Source organism: Podarcis tiliguerta, assembly GCF_965153285.1.
Source record: "Podarcis tiliguerta genome assembly, chromosome: 6".
NCBI classification, from domain to species: domain Eukaryota; kingdom Metazoa; phylum Chordata; class Lepidosauria; order Squamata; family Lacertidae; genus Podarcis; species Podarcis tiliguerta.
In genome coordinates, this window is record NC_139539.1 from 85017023 (window position 1) to 85037646 (window position 20624).

Here is a 20624-nt window from a genome sequence, read left to right on the forward strand (position 1 = left end):
CCCTTCTCGGGAAACCACCCAAATGATTTTGTTTTAGTAACACACTTAGTTGTAATACAATTTTCAATGTAATCCAGATCCCACTGAGGTCAAGAGGGAAGAACCCACAGTGATGTTCATGGTTGTGTCACGTAGTCGCTAACGGACAGGGGCGGCCATTTTGTGCACTAGTATCCAGGAATAAGTCCTACTGGATTTATTGAGACTTTTAAAAGCATTTCAAGCTTCTCCAGGAGACGTTTTTCGTGCTTTTGCTGATAGTATTTCTTATTTTTCTTCAACGCCACTTCACATCTAGAAATTATGAACCTCCCTTCTCTGTTGCTATGTATAGATTTTGCCCAGACTGCAAAAGGGGGTCAGGAGACAGAATCAAAGTAAAGAGCGCTCTATGTGCTTGCTCATCTATACCACCATTGCTCCTGGCAACACAGCTTTTGCAGGTGTTTGTGCGGCTTAAGCGACTTCCAAATATAGATGGTGTTGGGGGGGGTTGGAGGGGGGAAGCTAAGACTAATGACAAAGTGTGTTCTCCTTCATGGAGAGCACGTGTTGCAGTGGGGGCCGACATGACACTCCAAAGTTGTGGGGCGGGCTAATTGATCGTTGGCCACTGTTGTGATTGGGCTTCCCTTGTTGCTGGGAAGAAGTTAATGTTGCCATTTGTTGATTGACAGCCAGAAATGCTAAATCTCCTTGCACGAGGCTAGGGCTTCCTCTTTTCGCCCGTGCATCAGATTGCACGACCCCTCTCCCTCCCTAGAATGAGGGTTGTTCGGGCCACTAGGTGGCGCGTTGGAAGATGGCTGACAATAACATCTCTCTGACCCATACGAGGTATTAAGGGGCTGCTATGGGAAGCAGGCAGCCTTCCCCCCCCCCAAGGGTATGGGGGGGCCTGCCCTGCCAGCGGTGTTTACAATGCACCCCCTGATTTGAGAGATGGGGGTGCGGAACACTTGGCACAAGCCCTCGGTGGAGTCAGATCTTCCCGACGCCGATTCCAATCAGCGCGTGCTGGTTGCTTCAGCTTGGAATTATAATTGGAACTAATTGGAGAATAATAGATTTGGAAGGCTGAAGCACATATATCAAGTGAAACTCGGCGATAAGGACTGCTGACTAATGGATCTCTGTGACCGGGAGTGACGGATGGATAAGTAAATCTTTTGCTGAACTACTACTAAGAGAATGTATGGCTGGAATGAAGGGGGGGTGGAGGGAAAAACCTTTCCGATTTCCCTTGCATGATGTGATAATAATACCCTCCACCCCAGGAAGAAATAAGATCGTCACGTTCTAACAATTCATAAACAGAACTTTAAGATTTGTGTGGGAGGAAATATAATACAACAAGAGAAGATCAAACGGTGAGAAGGAGGAATTTCTATGACGCAGTTAAAAAGAAATGGCGTCTCGCCAAGACAGGCCGGCCGGAGAAGAAGATGAGGGGGAGGAGTATCAGTGCGAAGAGGAGGAATGCTGGAATGCAAGTTTGACCTGACAGAGCCCCCTAATTAATTTATTTGATTTACCGGGCCAACCTGAGGAATAATAATGGACAGACCGAAGATTAATTTTGTTTATGGAAGTATCTAACAGAGGCTGTTCCTGAATAATATGACTTTGGAAGACTACAAAACCCACACAGCGACACCAAATCTTTCAATCTGTTTGTGAAAATTATCAGAGATCGCAAAGAAAGGAATAAATGATAACAACAAGAAGAGAAAGAAGGTAATAAACGTTTATCCGAATCGAACTGGATGGAACTGTCGAACAAAAGCAGCAAATAAGTGATGTCTGGAGTCATCTGGAATTTGGACTCGTGCGGAGCTTGATATATGGGTACCCCCCAAAAATTTAAAATTTGGCTGTATAATCTGGAATTAATGTGATTTGAACAATGTGATATGATTGGCCTGTTAATAAAAATTATTAAAAAAAAAAAAAAAAGAATGAGGGTTGTTCGCTTTGACCTTGCTATGCCTGTCATGGGGTCGTCTGCTCTTGGGGCAGGGGCCCGGTAGGAATTTTGTCCATCTGACTGATTGGCTGGGGCCGTTTGTTTTTTGCCTACTGCGTAGCAAATCGTCACAACTTGTAAGGTTGCAGTTAGGCATTGGTTTATGGTTTGGTTGGTTGAGGGGCATGGATTGGCTGTGCCTGCCCCTCTAATGCTGCTGCTGCGAGGGATTCCGTTAACGGAACACAGGGGCTCACCATTGCTTTTGTCCAAACCCTGTCAAGGGGCTAGGGCCACGCAACAGCCCCTGGTTGCATTTGGGGAGGGCTGAGGGCAGGTTCCCTGCTCCGTCGCTACCCCCAAATGTATTCCCCTTTTCTGACTTTCGCAGGCTTGCGGAATGTCAGTCTGTCCCCCATGGTGGGGGCAGATAGCCACAACCAATGCCTAAGCAACCACTCACATTTTTTTGTATTTGAATAAAGTTGTGGCCAAAATTATGCCAAAAACCTTAAAAAAAAATTCTGTGTGATGTGTGAGTTATTTGGGGTGGCCCTGGGGACCTTGACACACAAAAAGTAAAACTGGATATTGCTTTTCTTCTGTCTGTGTCATAGACATGACTGCACACAAGCAAGAGGAGCACTCTGAGTGGGGGGGGCACAGTGAGGCAGGAGGGGAAGAGGGAGGCTTGCCTTTTTCTCAGACAGCTGAAAGACGTGGGCTGCAGCCAGGGGCAGAGGAAGGGGGGTGCGGTGGTATAAAATTGTATTATTCAAAATCAGAGACAACAAATTCAGTAGCATCATTTGCATTTTCTGCTAGCTGGAATATGTCTGAGAATCAACAGCTTAAAATATAAAGAGTGTGGAAAAGCTTTCAGTGATGCGGTTAAGTCTTCTTGCTTTGGTTACATGTTAGAACTTAAAAGGCTTTTTTTAAAAAAAATGCCAGTGGTTTTGTTTATGAAAAATAATAACAAACGTATTTGCTTTTCAGCTTAAAACTGAATCTATTCCAAGGCTTTATTTCAAAGAGATCCAAGATTCCGGAACAGGAGGTCATGCAAGTTCAGTTCTTTGTATACAGTATGCCCAGCAAAACATGTTGAATCTTTTGAGAATATTCTGAGGTTTAGTATTTCATTTCCTGGGCGGAATACAAGAAAAGCAGTCTGCTAGATTACTTTCACAAAGCTGATATTGGCTGGCAAAAAGAATGCTAATTTTAAAGCAGATAATGGTGAAAATAACAAATCTGTGCAACTGCCTCTCAGAAATGCTATTTTATTCTGTTTTAACCAGCCCCCCCCCCCCGCGTCTCCACACCCATCGTTCTTGTTTTTGTATCCATTCTTCTTTCGCTGGGACTTCTTCTTCTTCTTCTTCTTTCCAGTTTTGGGCAAGAAACATTCTTGCTGCTGTAGATGCACCCATACGGTTGGGGAAAAGAACCGCCCGGGTTAAAAAAATGACCAAAGACTAGCATATTTGTAATAAAAACATTTATTAGAATAAAAGAAATATTTAATTGGGGAAGGGGGAAACTGGGCTTTAGTTGAGAGAGCTGCTGGCCTCACTGTTGCCGCTACCTGGAAGAGAAAAGAACAGAAAAGATTCTTAATATTTCCATTAAGGATCTCCAAGTGGCCCACATTATTCTCCCTTCCTCATCCAATCCCTAAACTCTTCTTAAATCAGGGAGCTGCCTCCCCCCCCCCCCCCCCAGCCAGCCAGATTATCTCTGGCCTCCCTGTTCTTCGTGAACAAAGATCAACACTCACCACTGGTGGAATCACTGGTGGCATCCATCCCCTGGTCCTTCGGCCTCACATAGATGATTCTCAGTTTTATTTTCCTCCCGTCCACGATAACACTTTCTTGCCTCATACAGTCCAGGGGATGGATTTTAGTGGCACGGCAACAGGAGGCCAGCAGCTCTTGCAATCTGCGCAGACAGTGGGATCTAGGAAAGAAAAGGAAGAAGGTCACGAAATGGATTATTTCCTCAATACTCTCTATCCCTGCACTGCAAGCTATTTCCCTGAAAGCATCTAAGAGGGCCCTGAGGACAATCTTTAAAAATTAATCTAACCATGACCTGGTTCCCTATGTGTCTAAATCTTAAGGGATAGCTAAAGAAATAGGGGGGAAATAAGAGATTCTACTTACAAGCGAGACGACTGAACCTTCATTATGTCGACAACCAAAAGCGCTCTCTCTAAATACAATCATTAAATTCAAATAGTTGCTCTGCCCAAAGTTCTCAGCCAAGTCACTCAGCAGGGAACATGTCACAATGGAGGACATGACATCATCACTCTAGCTACCTCGCCTAACAATGGGCATCACTCCTCTTAATATTATTTTTCAAATATATCTTTCAGTGGGTTAAGTGGTTTTATTTAATTAATTTAGAATATGGTTACCAGATTTTTTTCAATGAATCCGGGGACCCTTTTTTTCTTCTTTTTTTTAGCTGAGTAGCAACAGGGAGTCTGTAGTGGGGATGGTGAAGCAAAGGACCCTGGGCCCAAGCACACATGCATATTGTATAAAGGTGCAAAGTTCTTCTTTTGCACCCTGTGAAACATAAATGCACAGAGTTTTTAAAAAACTGGGCAACGGCCGCCCACCCACAACTCCCAAGCCATCCCCGAAGGGGGCAGGGGGCAGGAGATCTGTACCACCAGACATCCCCGGTTCCCCTTCAGAAGTGGCAGCAGCAGCGGCAGTCAGCAGCCCGGAGCCAGCCTGGTAGCGCAGTTGGGTCTGGCTGGCTTCAGGAGCTGCTTGCTTCTGTGGCACCCGCCAGTTTGCTTCCCGGAAATCCCCATATGATGTGTCTTGTGCACAACACATCATATGGGGACTTCCGGCAAGGAAAAATAGTGGGCGCCATGGCAGCGAACAGCAAGCAGCTCCTGAAGCCAGCCAGAGTCAGCTGCGCTACCAGGTTGGCTCTGGGCTGCTGAGGCTGCCGCTGCCACGTTTCCCGGGGACAGATTTGCAAATCCGGGGACTGTCCATGGGAACTGGTGACATCTGGTAACCCTAATTTAGAAAAGATCCACAGCTGGCTTCATGCAGCACAGTGCATTTCTGGACAGGACAGGAAACACCTTGCAAACACACACACTTTTCAACATGGAGGGGTCACCAAGGGACAACACTTCCGGCCTTGACTATGGCTGCTGTTTCTCACTTAATAGTTAAAAATAACCCCTCTCAACACCCGTTAGTAAACTGTCTAGTATTATGATGGACAGGAGCAGGACTTCACCCTTAGACCTCCTCGTCCCCCTGTTTCTTTCTGTTTCTGCCCAATGTGTTCTGCCAATAAACAGCTTTCCTTAGGTTGCAAGGAAGTGAAATGTTATGAGTTTGTAGGTGCCAGACTCCCCTTTGTCATGAGTTTCTGGGTGCCAGCACTGAACCCCTGGACACTGAACATCTGGGGAGTTGATCTAAGCCTTGTTTCAATGTACCCCAAGCTCTACATTTGATTCTTGGTTATTAAAAACTGTTTGAACCCATTTTATTTCATTCACAAAAGAAAATCTGACATGTGATTATCATAAGGGTTTATAGACAATGGGTAACAGGTTTATTAATCCTTTTCATAAGTTATTATTTGTCTAATGTATTCTTTATATATAGTAATCATTTAGAGGTTGGGGTGGGAAGCAGTTTTGAATATGAAACTGGTGGATGGCTGTCATTAATTCAGATCCATTCCATAGAATCATAGAATCTTAGAGCTGGAAGGGACCCAGGGGTCATCTAGTCCAACCCCTGTGATGCAGGAATCTCAGCAAAAGCATCCATGACAGATGGCCATCTAGTCTTTGTTTAAAAACCTCCAAGGAATAAGAGTCCACCACCTTCCAAGGGAGTCTGTTTGTTTTTATGAATGTTTAATCAGTATCTCCTTTCTTGTAACCTGAAGCCATGGGTTCGAGTCCTAACCTCCAGAACAGGAGAAAACAAGCATCCTCCCTCTTCCGTGTGTAAAAGGTAAAGGTAAAGGTACCCCTGCCCGTATGGGCCAGTCTTGACAGACTCTAGGGTTGTGCGCCCATCTCACTTAAGAGGCCGAGGGCCAGCACTGTCCAGAGACACTTCTGGGTCACGTGGCCAGCGTGACGAAGCTGCTCTGGCGAGCCAGCGCAGCACACGGAAACGCCGTTTACCTTCCCACCAGTAAGCGGTCCCTATTTATCTACTTGCACCCAAGGGTGCTTTCGAACTGCTAGGTTGGCAGGCGCTGGGACCGAACGACAGGAGCGCACCCCGCCGCGGGGATTCGAACTGCCGACCTTTCGATCGGCAAGCCCTAGGCACTGAGGCTTTTACTCACAGCGCCACCCGTGTGACAGCCCTTAAAATATTTGAAGATGGCTATCAGATCTCCTCTCAGTCTCTCCTTTCCAGGCTAAACATACCCAATTCCTTCAACATCCTCCTTAAATTGTGGCTCCCAGAATTGGACACAGTATTCCAGGTGTGGTCTGACCAAGGCAGAATAGAGCGGTACTATTACTTCCCACGATCTGGACACTATACTTCTGTTAACGCAGCCTAGAATAGCATTAGCTTTTTTGCTTCTGCATCACACTGTTGACTCATGTTAAGCCTGTGGTCCATCAAGACCCTTAGAGCTTTTCCACAGGTACTGCTAGGAAGCCAGGTATCCCCCATCCTATATTAGTGAATCTGTTTCTTCCTGCCTAAGTGCAGAACCTTACATTTGTCCCTATTGAAATTCATTTTGTTGGCTTTCGTCCAGTTCTCCAACCTGTTAATGTCCTTTTGAGTTCTGATTCTGTTTTCTGCAGCATTAGCTACCCATCGCAGTTTGGTGCCGTCAGCCAATTTGAGGAGCATCCCCTCAATTCCTTCATCCAAGCTGAACAACAACGGGCCCAGGACAGAACCTTGCAGCACCCCACTTGTCACTTTTTCCCGGGAGGCTGAGAAAGCATTAATGGCCGCTCATCATTTCACAGTGGTGGGCAATGTTTGTAGCCCAGCACACTGCACCGTCATCTTCTCAGAGCCATGCTGCTCCTGTGGCCATTGCTCATCTGCTGGGGTCACCGCGGAGGCCTCTGGGTTCCCGCCAGAACCCAGCCATTTGACTCGGCCAATCTGCAGTGGGCGCAGCTAGGAAGAGAGGACCGTGCCAACGCAGGCTTCACTCTGGTCTGCTCCTCAGATTTAAAGGAGGCTGGAGCTGATGTCAGTTGTGCAGTTGGCCCTGGAGCATCAAGGAGGAAAGTCAGCAGGACACGAAGATCCAAAGAGAGGTAGAACATAGGAGAAGGAAGTAGTGAAGATGAGGAAGCAGAGAACCGCTGGAGTTACCTGGTTGTTGGGCGAACCCCTCCCTCTTTTTCACACATGGCCAGCGCCATCTTTCCACACACAGGTCTTGCTTCCACATGGGGAGTAAGGTAGGTACACATTGCTTTTCATGGCGGTACTGGATAACCAAATTGCGGTGCGTTAGTGCCTAATTTTAAGAACAGATTGTTGGCATTGTTTATCTTTAGATCTGCTGTTTTCCCCCTAAGTTTTGGGGCGTATCGTATACGAGGCCCTAGCGGTGGAAATATGGGGACTTGACTCATAACATATTGCAGTCTTAAGAATTTTTCCTACCAATTTCATTCTGCCATGGGCCTGAATTAGGTGGCCACACATAAGTGGCTGCCCAGTTAATGGTGAGGCCAGGTGGGCAGGGAGCTGGGCTGGTGGGCTTCCTTCCATGCATATAATGTGGTCTGTATATGTGTATTTATTTATTTATTTATTTATTTATTTATTTATTTATGCAGGCATGCAGGCATGCAGGCATGCATGCATATAATTGCGGTATGCATGTGTGCTGAGCTGCTTGCATCTTTGGTGTATTATGAGTCTATCTACACAAGGCAGTGGGGTTCAAAGGCCAAATTGTGTATGGTGTTCTGCATGAGCCTGGGCTGGAAGACCATTTGGGTTGTCTCCAGTTCTACGATCCAATGATTTCTGGTATGATGTGCAGGGGTATGGTCTCCCATTAAGGAACGGCCTCATGGGCCTGCATCGCCAAGGATTGCCCTAAGGGTTCATACTCTATAATTATATAGGATTTTCTTTGAGGCCCTCAGCTCGGAGAGGGGCCCGAGGTCCTCCCTCCTGACTATTGTCCTTTTCTAGTCAAAGTATGCTAGTAATGCACCGTACTGGTCACCTGCTGATGGTCTCATCCCTACGTGTGCCATGCATTCTATAGCATAACAGGCATGGGCATCTATGCACGTGTTTAATAGGATTGGGTGTGCATGTGTGTATGTATGGTGGTAGTTAATCCTGTGTGTGGCTAATTCTTTTAGGGGAGCTGGGCTAGATGACCCAGAGCCCCTTCTAACCCTGTTTTCAGTAACACGAGGGAAGCATACTGTTAATTAGTTATTAATTAGTCATGAGGTAGTAGGCATGTGCCCGCGTGCAGGGTTACAATGTATGGTTAGTTCGCACGTGATCTACGGTACTCTTTATGTGGGAGTATGCATTTATGTATTCTCTTCTTCGGTGCCTGGTCCGCTCAGCTGGTTAAAACATGATGCTGATGGGACCACGGCTGCATGTTTGATCCTTATGGTGGGGTAGTGGAATATTTCTGCATTGCAGGGGGTTGGACTGGATGATCCTTGGGGTCCCTTCCATCTCTACAGTTCTACCTGCACAATTTATATCTGAATTGTTTCACAGTCATCTCATCTGTGCTGCACCAGCATGGAATCTTTAGCTGCTGCCATTGACTACGCTTGTCAGCCTGGGTATTGTGTGCCCCTTTAAAGAATTTTCCTCCCACTTGGGAGGTTTCCGTTGGCTTGGTTCTAAGAATGCGCACACACTCAGATGGTCACAGTTTCTGTTTTATATTCACAGCTTTCCCTAAGCGCAGGCTTAGATTCTGCGGCTCTGAGGCTCTTTCTTCTAACTCTTTGCTGTATCACTTCCTAATTTTTTCAGTCCTTTTCCTTATTAAGATAATAATATGGATAAGAGTAATAGTAACAATAATATTAGCACCATCATGCTGCCTGCTAACACAACTGAACAACAAGGGGTCATTTCTCCACCTCGCACGCATAAGGGCATGTCAAGTGGCGCTCCTAGCTGAGCCGTGCAGGTGGCTAAAAAGATTAAGAAAAGGGTGCTCTCTTCAGGGAGGAAGTGTGCCCCCACACCATGTGTTTCTGCTGGAGGCAAGAAGGCAACATCGGTTGGCTCTCCCACCGGATCTGGAAGCCTTGCAACCACCCTCAAGTGGTCAGCTCTCTCCTACAGACGTCGGGTGAGTCCTTCCTTTCCCTCATCCCCTGATTATTCCTCTTCTAACAAATATTCCTCTTCTTGGTCGCTAGGGAAGGGACAACAGGGACTATTGCCCATTTAATTTATTATTTATACCCCGCCCATCTGGCTGGGCTTCCCCAGCCACTCTGGGCGGCTTCCAAAAAAATATTAAAATACTATAATACATCAAACATTAAAAGCTTCCCTAAATGACTCTTGATTCTACAAGAGTAGTAGAAGAGTAGTAGAAGAGGAGGTTGGGTCATTTAGATGTAGTAACCCAACTACATAGTACTACTGTACTATGTATTACTATGTATTACTGTAGTAACCCTACTCCGTGTGGAGCAGGCCAAGGTGCTCATGGCAAAATCTTGTTCTCCCCATCGCCATTCTCAGATGTTAGGCACAGAGGTGGGTCTCCCTCCTCTAGTTTTTCTGATAGTTCCTCGTGCCCTGAATCACCCATGACACAGCGCAGGAAGAAATATCCCGCTGAACTAGGAAACGCCGACATGAGTCCAGGAGGGATCCTTTGGATTCATCGGAGTCCCCAGGCATGTCTGCTTATTCTGATAGCAACTTAGAAGACTGCATTAAGCGGTGTTGGGTTACTACATCTAAATGACCCAACCTCCTCTTCTACTACTCTTCTTCTACTCTTGTAGAATCAAGAGTCATTTTAATGTTTGATGTATTATAGCATTTTAATATTTTTTTGGAAGCCGGCCAGAATGGCTGTGGAATCCCAGGCAGATGGGCGGGGTATAAATAATAAATTATTATTATTATTATTATTATTATTATTATTATTATTATTAGCATGAGTGCATCCTCAAGGGCGAATTTATAGACATGTTTTCTTCACTATTACCTGCCTCGTCGTGTAGTGTATAGTCAAAACCAGCGAAGCAGCAAAATAAAGAAACGAAAATCACTGTTGAACGCAACTTCCATAACTGGATGACCGTGTTCTCTAATTATGCAGGTGTCATATCGTCAGCCTATCCTGACAGGGGCTGACACCTCTTTAACTATCAGCATATCATCCTAAATGTCAAACTGATGGCGGGCGAAGCTGCAGCCTTAGAGTATGATGACGAGTTCAGGGAAATGGCTGCAGAGGATCATACAGTTCAATGGGATGTAAAAGACAGGGACACTTGGTCAGAGCTGGTGTCTCCCTACATGGAGAAGAGGTCAGACGTAGCCAAATCTTTGAAGCTGCCTCAGAAGTTTCTGCCTAGGGTGTGTTGGTAATTCAACAATGGTCCGTACCACAGGGATAAATGTCACTACACTCACAATGAGAGTGCTATGGTGGCTCACATCCCCGTTCCAAATGTTTTCATGCCAGGACCTTTCTTCGAAGCTTCTGGAAGTCAGGTTCTACATTAGGAAAGAAGGGCTGCCAGTAGTACTGTGGGCTCCCAACTGGCAAAGAGACCCGCCTGAAAATGACCCGTTTTTCTCCCTGGGAGTCGCTGGTGTGCCCACCCCTGGTCAGCATTGTGGCATATTATGGGTATCACACATGACTGATATGGGGCAAATTGTGTAGTGTGGTAGAAGGTGCCTTCCTTCTCCTTACATTTCCAGCAGACATTTGAAGCAGTTCTGTACATTTTTGCTAGTTTTACAGGTGTAAATTTCCACCGATGCATCATTTTCATATAATTTTCCTTCAACGCACAGCACACTGTAATTTTTAAGTCTTCCCTCCATAACTTTTCCCAAGATGAAAATTGAATATTATGCCCAACGTCTTGTGCCCATTTTATCATTACTGATTTGACTTCTTCATCCTTAGTTTCCCATTCTAGCAATTTATACATTTTAGAAAGTAACTTCACATTATTTTCCAATAATTCCTTTTGAAACCTTGAGATTTCTGTACTAAATCCATTTTTCTTATTTATTTTAAACGCATCATTTACTTGAAGGTATTGCAACCAGTCTGTAACTAACTGTCTTACATCTTCAATTGTTATTCTACATCTATGAGCGACTCTTTGTAGCCTCTTTAAAAAGTCTGTTGCCTTGTGACGAGAGACCACACTGGAGACTCATGGTGTTTTGGAAATATATACTATTTATTTATATATATATATACATATTTAAGTTTTTGTTAGACGGGGGAACTGGGTCTTGGAGGGGAGAGAGAGCTGTGCTGGAGTTGCTAGTCTCACTGCTGTCACTGCCTGGAAGAGAAAAGAAGAGAAAAGATTCTTAATTTTTTCATCTATTATAACATTGATAACCAATCTTTCCTGGAAGGATCACCAGGTGGCTTATGTTATTTTACCTTCCTCCCTTCCTCATCCTATCCCTGAACTCTTCTTAAATCAGGGAGCTGCCTCCCCCCGCCCTGGCAAGCCAGATTCTCTCTGGCCTCCCTGTTCTTCATGAACAAAGCTCAACACTCACCACTGGTGGAATCACTGGTGGCATCCATCCCTGGGTCTCCCAGTCTTACATAAATCGTTCTTACTTTAATCTTTCTTCCATCAACCATCACACTTTCTTCCTCCAAACAGACAAGGGGATGGATTTTGAGGGAACGGCAACAGGAGGCCAGCAGCTCTCGAATCTAGGGAAGAAGAGGGAAAATAGTCAGGAAATGGGTTCTAGATACTTTCTTGATACTCTATGTCTCTGTGCTAAATTTGGGGAACCGGGCAGCTGAACCTACTTTCAGAAACCTCTCATGGAAAGTGCAGCAAACAGTTCAACCCACAGAGGAGGGCATTTTGTCAAAGGACCCTCCAAAACTGGGAGATCCCCTTCTTGTGATGATGCCCACAAGGGAGAAGGCAAGCCATTTCCCTCAAAGCAGCTAAAGGGGCCCTGAGGACAATCTTTAAAAATTAATCTAATCATGACCTGGTTTCCTATGTGTCTAAACCTTAAGGGATAGCAAAAGAAGCAGACTGCACAATTTGAAGAAATTTCCATTTTTCAGAAAACACAATTTACACCAATGATCTCTTTTCTTTGAACTATAGATAAATAGTTACTCAGCAGGCGGACGTGTCGAAAGATCCACAGACACTCTCCATATCGGCAGTGGTGGCCTCCATCCCCTGGTCGCTTGGTTGAGCATATAGTGATCTCATCTTCACTAATGTTTCCTTCTTATCCTAATGTCACTAATGTTTCCTTCTTGACCATCACTCCATCCTCCAATTTCTCCCTCACAGACTCCATGGGTCTCTAACACTGACTCCCACTCCAACTGCCTTGGAACTCTGGCCAGTCAGGAGCTGTTGTCAGTTAACGGTTTTCTGGCAGGGGGGAAAACACTTTGGTGACTCAACCTGCTCACTAAACAAACTTTTCCCTTGCATATCCCACCCCCGAAAATCATTGCGTAGGCGAGGTTGCATATACCAGCCTCGATGCAGCAATTGTAAAAAGTATTTTGGGGTTCCTGCTAAAAATACGCAAATATACGTGTATCGTACACACAATACCTTATATACTTTATAATACTATTAAGCTATAAACACGAAAAAGTTCTAAACATAACTATATAGCATAACACTTTATATTCTTTTACATCTAAAGATAGGCGTTGTGCTTTAAAAAATACAGGATCCAAACCACTTTTAAATCTGCATTTTAACTTATTGCATTTCAAACAGACACCACACTGATCCATTATCAGACGTTACTCTACATTAGCAATTTATGCCAGTGTCTTCCACCAAGAAACAAACAGCTTTCCTTAGGCTGCAAGGAAGTGAAATGTTATGAGTTTCTGGGTACCAGGCATTGAACCCCTGAATTCAGCAAATGTTAAAAGATACGCCAGGCAATTTTCATTATGAGAAAATCACCTGGAGTGATGAGCTATTAGGAAAGGCAAGAAGAGGAGGCTCTGTGCCCCTTCCTCAACTCATAGTTAGAAGACAAAGGCAGTTAGGGTTTGCCGTGGTGTGACCTAGAGGAAAAATGGGTTGCATGCTGTTAAAGGCAAGAAAGCTGGAGAGAGGGTCAGAAGATGACGGTAGATTTCTGTCTGAAACAGTGCTGCCTTCAGATATCTTCTAAAACTCAGATAGTTGTTTATTTCCTTGACATCGGATGGGAGAGCATTCCACAGGGTGGGCACCACTACCAAGAATGCCCTCTGCCTGGTTTCCTGTAACCTCACTTCTTGCAGGGAGGGAACCGCCAGAAGACCCTCAGCGCTGGACCTCAGTGTCCGGACTGAAAAATGGGGGTGGAGTCGCTCCTTCAGCTATACTGGGCTGAGGCTGTTTATGGCTTCAAAGGTCAGCACCAACACTTTGAACTATGCTCAGAAACGTACTGTGAGCCAATGTTGGGCTTTCAGAACCAGTGTTATATGGTCTCAGCAGCCGCTCCCTGTCACCAGTCTAGCTGCCGCATTCTGGATTAGTTGTAGTTTCCAGGTCACCTTCAAAGGTAGCCCCACATAGAGCGCATTGTAGTTGTCCAAGCGGGAGATAACTAGAACATGCACCACACTGGTGAGACAGTAAATAAATTATATATCAGAAAGACACCACGGTCTCAGCTGCGCCTCATTTCCAAAAAGGAAACATGCACGGGTTGCGATTTGGTGCTTCTGAGCATGCGCAAAGCGCAATTTAGCGCTTCTGTGCATGCGAGAGCCCCCGAAACCCGGAAGTAACCCGTTCCAGTACTTCCAGGTTTTGGCGGGTCCATAACCTGAAAAACGCAACCTGAAGCTTCTGTAACCTGAGGTATGACTGTACTGAATTGGTCCTACATAGTTCATTTAAAATCTGAGCATTTCATCTATGTTCTAACCATCAACCTGTTAAAATTAAAGGATCTAAGAAACTAATGTCCATTAATTTCAGTAGGTTTACCCTGAGTGCATATTTTAAACATACAGGCACATGATCACAGCTTTGTTGGGTGGGGAATAAATAAATAAATGGAAAGCAGAAGAAACCCACTCTCCATTTATTTAATCCCCCCATGTGTGAAGTTGTGATCAATTGCAATCTTTATTGGCTTTGGGAAGGAGGAAGGACTCTGGACCCTGCCAGAGCCTTCACACCTCCTTCCCAAAGCCAAGCTAGCAGCCCTCTGGAAAACTTGCAGGGCGGCCATTCTCAAGGGTTTACGGCTCTACGGAAATTTACCAGCAACAATATTTTTCTGATCCATTTTTTTGCTGGGCGGTGGGGGGAGGGGATACAGGATTATAATCAAGCTAGATACAGTACTGACCTCACTGCTGAGGTGTGTAATTCAAGATGTATCACTTATGCTGGGGGAGGAGAACAAAGTTATGTCAGTGAGTCTAATTCAATTGCTTTACAGTGGTACCTTGGTTCTCAAACATTTGGTACTCAAACACCTTGGAACCCGAACACTGCAAACCCAGAAGTAAGTGTTCCGGTTTGTGAACTTTTCTTGGAAGTCGAACGTGCTCCGTTTTGAGCGTCATGCTTCCGATTTGAGTGCCACACTTCCATTTTGAGTGTTACGCTGACGACTGTCTATTTTTGCTATTTATTTTGCGTTTTTGTGGCTCTTTGTTTTTGTTTTCATGACTGTGTGGAACCCAGTTCAGCTACTGATTGATTGATTGATTGATTGGTTGATTGTGTGACTGCAGTACATTGCTTATTGCTTTCATTTTATGGATCAATTGGATAGCAAAATTCATGTTAAATTGCTGTTTCAGGGGTTGTTTTTAAAAGTCTGGAATGGATTAATCCATTTTGCATTACTTTCTATGGGAAAGCTTGCCTTGGTTTTGGAATGCTTTGGTTTTGGAACGGGCTTCCGGAAAGGATTACGTTTGAAAACCAAGGTACCACCATATTGACTTTGAAAAAGCATTTTATCCCATTCTTTAGCTGACAAGACTCCCAAAACAAGAGAACATCCAGACTGATGATTCTGAAGTGAACCATTGATCTAATCTGTGTCATGACCCATCCAGATTAGATCAGGTGAGTTCACTTAGGAATCCACAGAGGGCAGATTTCTCTGCCATTCCTAGTGCTTATAAAAGAGTTCCTTGACATTTTTCTGATTTATTTAGAATGTCATAATTAAAACCATTTGGCCTCGTATCTTTCAAGCAAAACTTTGCTTTCCCTGTGGCCTATGATGGGGGAGGGGAGAGAGACTAGGAGCTTTCATTCTATATACAGGACAAGAGTTAAATGAATCCCTGTTTAACTGATACGTAATATTGAAGTGATGTAAGGCAAGCAGTCTTGAATTCAGCTGCATCACCACAAGACTCTACTCTTTTGGCTTCTTCCCCGGAAGTAATTTCATCATATTGAATCATTCAAATGAATAGGCAAGGTCTTACATAAGAGAAGAAAGTCCAAAGAGAAATATATCGTGACTAGAGAAGCATTCCTCTTTCAACTTCCCCAATATCACTTCTGGTAAACAAGACAATGTTTTTTAATCAAAGACCTAAATCTAAGGCGACCTTATTTCTTGAATTAGTCCCAGTCCTAGCCAGCAATTTAATGTGTCATTCCAACAATGAAGTTAACTAGTTGCGTGTCGAGGTCCCCAGGGCCACCCCAATAACTCACACATCACACAGAATTTTTTGTTTAAGATTTTTGGCATAATTTTGGCGACAACTTTATTGAAATACAAATTTGTGATTGGTTGCGTAGGCATTGGTTGCGACTATCTGCCCCCACCATGGGGGACAGACTGACATTCCGCACGATGTGAAAGTCAGAATAGGGGAATACACTTGAGGGTTACGCGGAGCAGGGAACCTGCCCTCACCCCAAATGCAACCAGGAGCTCATTGCTATGGCCCGAGCCCCCTTGACAGAGTGGACAAGCAATAGTTAGCCCCCAATTCCTTTAACGGAATCCCTTGCAGCAGCAGCATTAGAGGGGCAGGCACTCAACCTACCAAGGGCAGGCACTCAACCGCTTCCCCTCAACCAACCAACCAAACCATAACCAATGCCTAACCACAACCTTACAAGTTGTGACGATTTGCTATGCAGTAGGCAAAAGCCAAATGGCCCCAGCCAATCAGCCAGATGGACAAAATTCCTACCAGGCCCCTGCCCCAAGAGCAGATGACTCCATGACAGGCATAGCAAGGTCAAAGTGAAGAACCCTAATTCTAACGAGGGGGGGACGGGCAATCCGATGCATGGTCGAAAAGAGGAAGCCCTAGCCTCGTGCAAGGAGTTTTAGCATTTCTGGCTGTCAATCAACAAATGGCAACATTAACTTCTTCCCAACAAGGGAAGCCCCAATCGCATCAGTGGCCAACGAACAATTAGCCTGCCCCCAACTTTGGAGTGTCCTGGTGGCCCCCACCGCAACACGTGCTCTCCATGAAGGAGAACACACTTTGAAGAAAGTGGCTGAGGCATCATCTACACCGGGGGTCAGCAAACCTTTTCAGCAGAGGGCCAGTCCACTGTTCCTCAGATCTTGTGGGGGGCCGGACTATATTGGGGGGGGGGGGAATGAACAAATTCCTATGCCCCACAAATAACCCAGAGATGCATTTTAAACGAAAGCACACATTCTACTCATGTAAAAACACCAGGCAGGCTCCACAAATAACCCAGAGATGCATTTTAAATAAAAATACACATTCTACTCATGTAAAAACATGCTGATTCCTGGACTGTCTGTGGGCGGAATTTAGAAGCCAATTGGGCCAAATCTGCCCCCCGGGCCTTAGTTTGCCTACCCATGATCAACACTATAAATTTAAAGCACTATCATACCCTGAGCCCAGCTTCGGCTGGGGAGGGCGGGATATAAATAAAATTTATTATTATTATACCACTTCAACAGCTTCCTCCAAATAATCCTGGCAACTGTAGTTTGTTAAGAGTGATGAGAGTTGTTTATAGCTGTATATACAATATATAGATTTTAACCTAATATAGATTTTAACCTCTGGGGAAAACTCTGGAAAAAAGTGACTTGAAGTTTACAGCATGTTATTCTTTGAAGGAGAACTACCTGAATATGATTTACAGATGGTATTTAACTCGGAGTAGGCTTGCTAAGACGGACGCGGGTAGCACTGTGGTCTAAACCACATCAAAAGCGCATCAAAGTGCAAGTAGATAAATAGGTACTGCTCCAGCGGGAAGGTAAATGGTGTTTCCGTGTGCTGCTCTGGTTCGCCAGAAGCGGCTTCGTCATGCTGGCCACATGACCCGGAAGCTGTCTGTGGACAAATGCCGGCTCCCTCGGCCTATAGAGTGAGATGAGCGCCGCAACCCCAGAGTTGTCCACAACTGGACCTAATGGTCAGAGGTACCTTTACCTTTAGGCTTGCTAAGATGAATAAGACTGAGGCAGTGCTGGTGATGCAAAGAGATGGAGTGATCGTTCTTTCATATGTGGTGGACTTGTAAAAGAGTAAAAGAGTACTGGGAAATGATCCATAATGAATTGGGGGAAAAATGTTTGAAAGTACTCCCCCCCCCCCAAACCAGAGTCCTTTCTATTGGGGATAACAATTCAGACGGAAATTCCCAGGTGTCAAAAAAGGTTATTTATGTATGCCACTACTGCGGCCCATGTTTTGTTAGCCCCAAAACGGAAAACAAGTGAGGTTCCAACCAAAGAAGAATGGCAACTTAAGTTGACAGAATATGTGCAGCTTGCAGAATTAACATATAGAATAAGGGAACAAGAAGAAGAAGAGTTTGGATTTGATATCCCACTTTATCACTACCCAAAGGAGTCTCAAAGCGGCTAACATTCTCCTTTCTCTTCCTCCCCCACAACAAACACTCTGTGAGGTGAGTGGGGCTGAGAGACTTCAGAGAAGTGTGACTAGCCCAAGGTCAGCTAGCAGATGCATGTAGAGGAGCGGGGAATCGAACTCAGTTCACCAGATTACAAGTCTACCGCTCTTAACCACTACACCACACTGGCTCTCAGAAGAACATACGTTTAGAGAAGTTTGGAAAACATTTATTGAATTATGGGAAATAACTGTACTGCTGAAAACCCTAGCAGCATTAGGATAAATTCAACAGTGTAAACAAGTTTTGATGGATGCAGCAATGGAAGACTGAATGGTATAGTTTTTGTAAAATATGCAGCAATTTATGATATGTAAAATGATCCATGGAAAGAGAAGAAGGGAAGTCATTGATATCTTAAGGATGTTAAATGAGTATTTTTTTTAAAAATATAATTTTTATTCAGTTTACAAATAAAACAAATTGATACAATTGATACAATTTTTTACATCCAATCTCTTTTTTGACTTCCCTCAACTTGGCTGGTACTCCTTCCCTTCTTAATTTCTTACACATAAATGAGTATTTCAAATTGTAAAACAGAAAATTTAATTAAAATTACCGGTATATACAAAAAAGAGAGTTGTTAAGAGATCCCAATTCCGCTTTGGCTACAATATTTAAAATTCAGCTTCTCTTACCAGGGAACTCTAAGAAGTATAGCTCTGTTAGGGTTGCCATATTTCAAAAAGTAAAAACCAGGACTCCCCGAAAGCTATGCCTAATATCCAGGCCAAAGCGTCACCTTTCAGAAATTCCCCCAGACGTCAATTCCACCAGGAAAATCTGGACGTAAGGCAGCCCTAAGCTCTGTGAGAACATTTCCCACAGTTCCCATGATTATTTGGAGGACAGATGACCATTTGAAGGGGTATGAGGCTGCTTTAATTGAGTAAAGCGAATGCAGCCTGGGTGTCCATATTCATTTTTCTAGGACCCAAAGATGTCTGTTGTGGTCTACCACCTGTGGCAGCAGGCCACAAATGATAATAGCATGAATGTACACACCCCAGTCGATGATGTCCCTCTCATAGTACAGTCATTGCATTGGGGGGGGGGGAGATGTTTCTTCTCTAGCCTAAGGGTCAAATCAGAAAGGTCAACAATGATATGTGAATGTTTCTCCAACTTTTTGGAGAAATAGCAGCTGGAGGAAGAGAAACCTGCCCACTGGGGGCAGGCACAATTATCTTCCCCCATTGCAGCTGTGTTTGCAAAAAGTTTAAAGAGACACGTGATTCAATACCCCTCCATTGCAATTTTGACTTTGGCTGTTGGGTGTGCCATCATCTGTGAACCCTCATTTGCTTTTTTTAAAAAAATATATTATTAGGAATTTAAACAGAACATATTATCTTAAAAGATATCATCCTTAATCCCCCCCCCATTTTTCTCCCTCCCATAAAACAGCCCCCCTCCCCCCCGACTTCCCTCAGTTCCAATTTCTGATTTCTCTATAAATTCTGTTCTCTGCATGTTACAAAATTGTATAAATCCTTAATTTGTCTAACTGGTTATTATCAGTTTGTGAGTGTTTATTCAAAACCTGCCAAAGAGTCCAATTCACTTTGTTGCGTCTTTAAATACTTTGTAAAAGGTTCCCATTCATCTTTAAAATAACAGTTATCCTTGTCCCGTAGCTTATGTGTCAATTTTGCCAATTCTGCATAGTCCATCAGTTTCTCTTGCCATAATTCTTTAGTCAGGATTTCCTCAGTCTTCCACCTTTGTGCTATTAAGACTCTCGCGGCCGTTGTCGCATGCATGAAGATGTTTTTCAACTTCTTTGGCAGGTCTTTTCCTACAATCCCTAACAAATGCTTCAGGCTTTTAAACAAATGTTAGATGGAACATTTTCTTCAATTGATTGTATATCATTTCCCAACATTTTTTAATTTCGTTACTGTCCCACCACATATGGTAAAATGTCCCCTCCTTTTCTTTACACTTCCAACACATATTTGAGCTAGTTTTATACATTTTTCCTAACTGCACTGGTGTCATGTACCACCTATACATCATCTTCATTACAACCCTCGTTTGCAATCCTGCACGCTCCTACTCAGAAGTGAGTTGAATTGAGTCAAGAAGCCAGGATGTAACTGGTAACTGAATGAGGATCGGCTGTGTATCTTCTCCACACCACGGCCACAATTCTGCCGCATTCAGGACTTTCTGCCAGTTGCAATGGCATATCTGTCATGATGGCAGCATATACCATATTTTTCGCTCTATAAGATGCACCAGGCCACAAGTTTTTGGAGGAGGAAAACAAGAAAAAAAAATATTCTGAATCTCAGAAGCCAGAACAGCAAGAGGGATCGCTGCACAGTGAAAGCAGCAATCCCTCTTGCTGTTCTGGCTTCTGAGATAGCTGTGCAGCCTGTATTCGCTCCATAAGATGCACACACATTTCCCCTTACTTTTTAGGAGGGAAAAAGTGAGTCTTATAGAGCAAAAAATACAGTATTTCCTGGTGGATAAGTTGTCCTATTGCTCCTCAACTGGCGGATCTTGGAAGTGGCGCTG

At 44.3% G+C, this 20624-nt stretch overlaps 1 protein-coding gene across 5 annotated transcripts in view; it reads left to right on the forward strand.

The window, feature by feature from the left end:
• Positions 1 to 20624, forward strand: part of LOC310679758 (uncharacterized protein) — a 72856-nt gene that overhangs the window by 41148 nt on the left and 11084 nt on the right. For 3 of the 5 annotated variants that reach the window (XR_014512492.1, XR_014512493.1, XM_083445424.1), the window contains one exon: positions 2966 to 3089. The exons of the other annotated variants lie outside the window; for them this stretch is intronic. Coding sequence is in view for 1 of the 3 variants with exons in the window: in XM_083445424.1 (XP_083301550.1) it covers positions 2966 to 3077 (112 nt within the window). In the remaining 2 variants the exon portion in view is untranslated. Of the gene's footprint in view, positions 1 to 2965; positions 3090 to 20624 lie in introns of those variants that run through there. 5 annotated transcript variants of the gene reach the window in all.